Source organism: Pyrgilauda ruficollis, unplaced genomic scaffold (genome assembly GCF_017590135.1).
Source record: "Pyrgilauda ruficollis isolate IOZ18807 unplaced genomic scaffold, ASM1759013v1 scaffold136, whole genome shotgun sequence".
Taxonomy (NCBI): Eukaryota; Metazoa; Chordata; class Aves; order Passeriformes; family Passeridae; genus Pyrgilauda; species Pyrgilauda ruficollis.
This window is the reverse complement of record NW_024512099.1, coordinates 591,065-598,890: the sequence shown is the minus strand read 5'-3', so window position 1 is coordinate 598,890 and position 7,826 is coordinate 591,065. Positions and strand designations below refer to the sequence as shown.

The 7,826-nt window shown below is 40.4% G+C and overlaps 1 protein-coding gene across 1 annotated transcript in view; it reads left to right on the top strand.

Moving 5' to 3' along the window:
* Window positions 1–1,620: 1,620 nt before the first annotated feature.
* Window positions 1,621–7,826, top strand: part of LOC121349241 (UDP-GlcNAc:betaGal beta-1,3-N-acetylglucosaminyltransferase-like protein 1) — a 28,893-nt gene continuing 22,687 nt past the window's right edge. The window contains exons 1-3 of the mRNA XM_041459481.1: window positions 1,621–1,671; window positions 4,281–4,397; window positions 4,519–4,618. Coding sequence (XP_041315415.1) covers window positions 1,621–1,671; window positions 4,281–4,397; window positions 4,519–4,618 — 268 coding nt within the window. The remainder of the gene's footprint in view (window positions 1,672–4,280; window positions 4,398–4,518; window positions 4,619–7,826) is intronic.

The window sequence follows — 7,826 nt, the reverse complement described above, 5'->3', positions numbered from 1 at the left end:
ACATTCCATGACTCTATGACAATGGCACCATTACCACCAGCAATTTTTTCTTTTTAGAGGTTATTAGAAACTTTTTTTTAATTAACCTCTGTCAGGAACTGCAGTGACAGGACAAGGAGTAATGGGCACAAGTTGAAAGAGGGGAAATTCAGGTTAGATATCAGGAACAAATATTTTACTGTGAGGGTGGGGAGACCCTGGCACAGGTTGCCCAGAGAAGCTGTGGCTGCCCCATCGCTGGAAGCGTTCAAGGCCAGGTTGGACAGGTTTTGGAACAACCCAGGACAGTGGAAGGTGTCCCTGCCCATGGTAGGGAATAGCACTGGATCATCTTTAAATCCATTCCATTCCAACACCTTAACATTCCATGACTCTATGACAATGGCACCATTACCACCAGCAATTTTTTCTTTTTAGAGGTTATTAGAAACTTTTTTTTTTTTTTTTTAATTAATAAAACACTGAACACAGTAGTTCAGACCAAGAAAAGCACAGACTGGAGAGATTAGAGAACATTGGCATTACCATTATCATTCTCCAGGAGTATGTATGATGAACAACTCCAAAGCGAAAAATTTGTTTCAATTTCCACAAATTTCAGTTCAAGCAGGCCTGAACTGAAATTTGTTATATATACCTGTTATATGTATACCTGTCGCCATACCTCAGTGCGGGAAATAACTTTGAAAAAGCATTGTAGCCAGGAGTATGTATGATGAACAACTCCAAAGCGAAAAATTTGTTTCAATTTCCACAAATTTCTGTTCAAGCAGGCTACTACCTGTCGCCATACCTCAGTGTGGGAAATAACTTTGAAAAAGCATTGTAACACTGCTGAAAATTTACAGGATTTAGCTTAGAGAACAGGTGGGCAAGCGCTTGCGGTCAGCATCAATTGAGCAATCAGTGTGAGAGGGAAGAGGTGTGCTAAAGTCTTAACAAACAATTCGATGAGTGAAGGTATGGATGCTAACGCCTTTGAAATGCATCTCAGTGTCTCTATTAACAAGCAGCAGGTTTGCTGCAGAGCTCAGCTTGACTGCTGAAACTGATGAGGGTCGGCACAAGCCCGAACTTCTGAACATCGGGGGAAAATGACATGTTTACGGCGGGGAACGCGCGGCAGGCGACTCGGGAAGGCTGTACCTTCCCAGTACCGCAGCACGGCGAAAGGTTCGGGATAAAAGGGAGATCCCGAGAGAGAAAACCCCGTGGGCGTGTGGCTTCTCCCTTTATTCGAATAAAGATGCAGGACGCCTCTGCCTCTTTTGTGGACATTGGTTTTTCACAGCGTGATTTTCCGTACGACTGTCTCCACAGCCGGGGCCGGGGCCGGGGCCGGGGTGCCCTCACGGGCCGGGGCCGGGGTGCCCTCACGGGCCGGAGTCGGGGTGCCCTCACGGGCCGGGCCGGGGTCCCCTCACGGGCCGGGGCCGGGACCGGGGCCGGGCCGGGGTACCCTCACGGGCCGGAGTCGGGGTGCCCTCACGGGCCGGGGCCGGGGTCCCCTCACGGGCCGCGACCGGGGCTCAGCAGCCGCCGCCAGCAGAGCCTCTTCCGGCCGCTCCAGCCTCCGTCTCTGTGGTTGTTCCTCCCGCTCCTCCCTGCGGGGCGGCGGCGATGGCGGAGCCGGGGAGAGCCGGCGGGAGCCCCGAGCCCCCCGTGCAGGTGGTACGTGACAGGCGGGCCGGGCCGGGGCGCTCCGGGCTGGCTGTGCCCCGGGCGGACACGGCGGCTCGGGCGGGGCCGGGGCTGGCCCGGGAGAGCTCTCCCGGGGGGCTCGGTGCCGGCAGGTTCGGGTACACGGGGTTGGCAACGAAAGTCGTAAAATCTTCCTGCAACACTTCCTGGTTTTGTTACTTCCCGTACTTATATACATATATATATACATACATATACACATGCATATATATATATATATGTGTGTATATAGTGTGTGTGTATATATATATTATATATAATATATATATATATATATAAATTTTTTAATGTATGTGCACTTATCTATAAATGAAACACACAGATAAATAAAGTTAAATATACGACATCTATCTCTATCTGTGCCTATGTAGCTATATAAATAGAAATATAAAAATACAGAAATATATGTAATATTTGTCTGGAATGTGTGGAGTTCAGGGAAAAACAGGTCGTGTCGCAATGCTCAAGTCCAGGTTTGATTCACAGCTCTGTTTCCAGAGTCATTTTTGGCTCACAGGCCATGGAACTCCTCTCTGTTGGATGCTGCTGTAAATAAATCAGCCTCAGCTAATGAAATGGCAATTGGGACTCAGCTCACTCAGATTGTCACTCAGATGATTTGTAACGCCAAAAGCACATTAGTTGTTTGCAATTTATGCCTCCAATACTCAAAATTACTTTAAGAGATTTACGCTCTCTGTAGTTCACTGTTTTGGAAGCAGTCTTCTAGTATTGGAAGGGCTGCTGCAGGGAGAACTGGAATAACCATCTGTGCTGGGATTGAGAAGTAGGAGTTGGCATAAACTCTAGCAAAAGGACACTGGGAAAACCATTCTAGGTTTCCTTATGCCTGCTTTTAGTGAGTGCCTTAGCAAGGTCGGTGTTTGACCCTGCAGAGAGGGTTTGTCAGCAGTGCCAGAGCTGTGGTTGATCTTGTTTTGGGACAGGAGAAGCAGACACAGTCTCTGGAGGTTAGTACCAGCTGCTATTTTTGCTATGAGACTGTACCTGTAAGTGAAAGAGTGCCCTGGTTCATGTTTTTCCCCTCTTTAAATGGTCCAAGGAGATTGAATTATTCTGGTACAGTCACACAACATTAAAAGCCAATTTATGACTGTCCAATTGCAGCTCTTAAGCCCGGGTACAAATCTGGTAATGAACAAGGGATAAATGAAAGTATAGATTGTTGATTTATCCTCAAACTAAAACTAAACACAGAATACCAGTGAGCTGAGCAACAATGGTGGAACCTAAGAAAACTCTAGTAAACAACATCAGCTATACTCTGAAGTGTTAATCCTATTGCTAAGTACAGTTACTTGTGTGGATTCGTTGATTTTTCAGGTTTTACACAGAAGTATCACCAGCACTTCAGCTCTGAGCCTTAGTTTGGCAGATGTCCAGTTCTGCATGGTGACTGTGGTTCTGTGGAAGTAGAATTTGCTCACAGGAATGTGTTTAGGAGCATGTTAATATATTATGAGCAGTTCAGTTCAGAGCACCTCAGTGCCATCAGGTATTTATGGGTTGTTTTGTATGTGCTGCCCTCAAAGTACTTTTTTGTGCTTTCAGTTCAGACTAAACAGGGAGGTCAAACATCATCTTGCTATTTTGCACCGCTGCCCTGACTTAAAACAGGAGTGCACCACGGAAAAAAAGCAAAGAAGTTCCAGTTTTCAAACCAATGGCGAGCTACTTGGTGATGGCTTAGTCAAATTTTTACTAAGTGAATCAGAAAACAAATTGAAAAATAACTGATTTTTCTTGATGTGCAAAAGTGCACAAGTTTATATTGTCATTGGAAGAATTGTGGAACCCTTTTTTCTTTAATGAATATGTTAGATTGATTGATATGAATGTGTAGGGTCATATTTTAATTGCCATGTCCACATAAAGCATATTAAAATCTTGAGTAAATTGAATATAATACCTCAGAATCACAGAATTTTTCTTTTATTTTAGTCTCAAAGTACTAATCTGAGACAGTTCTGAAATAATCTTTTTTGTCTGTATGTTGTAGTTATTGGGTAATCAGTTTCACTTTTTTTTGTTTCTCACTATGTTATTTATCTCTCTAAAACACAAATCAAAGGCCTACTTAGCTTTAGAGCAGTTGGAGGTGGAATAATTTTTAAAATCTGGGCTGCAACCCCAGGGTCCAGCTGCATATATGAGCATCTCCAATTAGGCTTGAAGAGAAATTGATGACTAAGATGTATTAATGGAGGACAAGAGTGAGGAGTGTCTTACAAAATGCAGGAATACAAGAAACAGGTCAGGATGGTGCTGCAGATGTTTCATTTGTGGGTTTGCTTCAGTGGTCTCTCCTATTTCCTTGGACTTCTATCAAAAACCATCTCGTGGAACTTAATTTAAAAATAAGCTTGATAGAGAAGAAAGCAAATCATATATTTGTAATGAAAATAAAGGTTCTTTGCCCACTTTTATATTAAGATGCATTTTTTGGTGAAAGTTAGTTTCAGAAGGATCTGCTACTTCTGCTTTTTACTAAATATACAGTAAGTAAACAAAAATATGCTTCCTGACATGCATGTAGATTTCTGTTTGTTTTTTTGTAGTCTATCATTGTGCCTGTTCACAACAGTGAATGCTGGTTAGATGAATGCCTGAAGTCAGTTTGGGAACAAGATTTTAAAGGAACCATGGAGCTGTCGATTTTTAATGATGCCAGTAAGGTGTGTTTCAGACCTTCTTTAAAATACTGTCCAAGTAAATACTGTCTCTAACAAGAATTTTTGGTTCACTTCAACACACAAATTAAAATAGCTGCGTCTGTGTCATTATCATTTTTTCTAGGATTGTTCAGCTGAAATAATTGAAAAATGGAAGATCAAGTTGGAAGAAGTTGGTATTTCAGTAATCATTGGAACCAACAATTCCTCTCAGCCTCGAGGTGGTATGTAGCTTCATTTTGTGAAAGTTTGGTTCTTATTGCAGGCACCTTCTGATTTTTAGTTTGAAAAGTGTCTTTGTAGCCATTTCCACTGCAATGGAAAAAAACCCACATTGTTTTCTAGAGCTCTGTTTGAAAACTCATTCCAATTTGAATTTGGCCCTGTTGCTTTGGGCTCTGTAGAATTTGTTTATATGTTCAAGGAAAGAAGAACTTGGCTTAGCACTTGTGTGCTCTACTCTGCAAAAGCAAAAGAATTTTGTTTAATTGTAGTATACACAATGTTGTTAATGCTTACAATCTTACTGTGGCTTTCTGATATCTGATTTATCTTCAGGAGATGGGTTCTAAGAAAAAAATACATTAAAAATTCCTTGCATAAGGATTTTAAAAGTAAATGCATATCTTTCAGTCCAGTAAAATAGACCCTGAAATAGAAAACAAATACCTTTTTTATATTGCTTCAATGATCAAATCAAAACAGAGGTTTCAGGAGTTTTGATGTGAGCTAAAATCTCACTAAAGTCTCAAGTATTCACTCAAAGGGCTAAACAATATGTTTAGTGAGCTGTCAGACAGGTGTATGATGTGATCCCCTGTTCATTTGCATGCTAATATGAATTATCTTCCACTGCAGAAAACTACAAATAAATCTCTTTAAACAGATTTCCTTTTGCTTGCTTTGGTTGGTTTATGTTTGGGGGGTTTTAGCACAAAATCTTCCTAAAATGTAAAACAGAAATAAAAGTCAGTTGGTTTTTGGAGAAGCTGTTGTTGGGTGACAGTAAAGTTGGAAGATCCCAAAGGAAGAGCAGTGTGCTCACATTTTGTACTGTACTGTGTAACCAATGTTTCTGTCATTCTGGCCTTTGTTTTAATGAGTAGACAGGTAGGAACTGTTGCTTCCAAGTTTGTGTCTTTGAAATTATCTCTTAAAAGTCGCATTTTGGAAACACTGTAACACAGAGTTTGGACAGTTTCTCTTTTCACTGCACGTCCTGTTTGAAGTGTAAAGAACCTCAGGCTCATTAGAGTCTCCTCAAGATGACCTGCTTATGCAAAAGCCCACTTCTGTTTCAGAAAGTTTGCTTTTCATCCCCTGTTGAAACATGCAAATAAATTGGGAGTTTGTGCACTGAATTCATCTGCAACCTGGTAGAGGCCCCTGGTTTATTTACTGCCATTTCTCCTGACTGTAGGCTTTACATCTGTTTTTAAATGGTTGTCAGACACAGCAATACTGAAGTAACACAGCATAACCCTTACTATAAATATTTTTAGTATTTTAATACCTTTAGCATGAACTGGTGTTGTTTTGACAGTGCAGCTTGTAATATTAGAACTATTGGGCTGGTAATGACAAAAGGCAGACAAGGTTTCTAGAGGGAATTTTTCTCTTTTGGGCAACTGATACAGCTGGAGTTGAGCAATGTCAAGAATTACACATAATCCTGTAACTTTTTCTTCTTTTTCTCCCCCCTCTGCTATTGGGTGATCAGTTTCTTTTCAAAACTGACTTATTTTACTGATCAAGAAACTGATCAAGAAACTAAGTAGGTTACAATTTCTTAAGTCAAAGAATAATCCCAGAGGTTGTTCATTCTGATACTTAAGATAGTTAGTAATGTTTCTGCTAATACCATCGTGTTGTGTAACATATTTGCCATTTTTATAAACATTTGCTATGTCTAAAGTCTTGCTCCTACTAGAGTGTTGTATCAATTGTGTATAAACTAGGTTTTAGTTTGCCAGGACACACAAGCAGGATGTTGTTTTTTTAAAAATTTTAGAATTCTGATGTCTGTTCACCTTTGCACTTCAGGAAACTGAACCTAAAACTGAGTTCCAGTTGTGAATTCCATTGTGCCAGTAGGGATATGTCAGATTATTTTTTGGTTTAGCATGCTTTTGTCAGTGTTGGGGTAGCTGGAGACTGAACAGATCTTTTAATAAATTGGGAGTGGGAGGGGCTGTGCACTATTTAAATATATAATTTAAATAATAGTGTGAAACGCATAGTTCTGCTAAAAAACAAACCCAAGTTTATCCATGTGAGAGACACTGTCAGGTCACCATTAAAACAAGGATATCTTTGCTTCATGGTTGTTAAATTTTAGAAGCAGGTTGCTTGACATCCATAGGATTTGTTTGCTTTTGGTGATTTACTTTCATTTTGTTAAGGACTAGGTACAACTGGAAGGAGTCTTGCCTTTAAAAGAAGATGCTTTGGTACAGAAACAATGTACTAGTCAGGCTTCACATCTTCAACTATTTACACAAGATTAGGATTTATTCCTGATTCTTTTCTAACATGTAAAAGAAAGGGGGGGAACCTTGGAAAAAAGAAAGGGTCACTTGCCTAAAAAAAGGAAACCTTTTTCTTTCCAAGAGTAAGGAATGTTAATATCTCACTGAGGCTTAAGTTTTTACGGCTGTAACCATGGCAACAGGCTCTTTTCACCAAGTAAGCAGGCCTTACAAAACTCAGAGACCTGGCACAAACATTTCATTTTGTTCAGTAGAGTAATATTAAAGAATTTTTTTTACTCATGCCAAACACAGAATTTGTTGTGGTGAAAGAATTTTTAATACCTAGTTTCTTCTATGAGGAGTTACATTTATCTTCTTAATAATTTAAAAAAATATGTGTATTTTCTTCTCTCTCTTTCCTCTAAAAGATATCTGGTATATGAAAAACTTCAGGATGTTTCTGTCTTAAACATAGCAAGAAATATTTTCCAACTTGTTCTCATAACAAATACTAGATATTCCGGGATTTTATTTAAAGTGGTTTATTTGAAAATGAAATCTGAAATACTTCAGGAAGTTCATAGAGTAATATAATTGCCATCTTCTAGTTGCCTTGAAGCCTCCTTCACTCTTTTCTTACATTTTTGGTTCCTTGTAATTCATTATTATCCATTGAAGGTTGTTGAAATATTTGGGTGTGTTAATACAGCACTGAAATGTAAGTCCAGGCTGCTTTACAGCTGCTGTGGCTTCTGATAGTACTGAAGTGTTTAAAGTTGGGCAAATTTAATTCTGCCATAATTTCTGTGCTGTTCTTTTATCTCCTGCTTTACTAGGGGTAAGTGAAGGACTGGGGCTGCTGCTTTGGCGTGCCCAGGCCTGCTGACTTGCATCAGTTGTTTGCCACTCAAAGTGCTGGTGCCAGGACCCAGCTCTGCTGCTGTGGCAGCTCCTGTCCCTG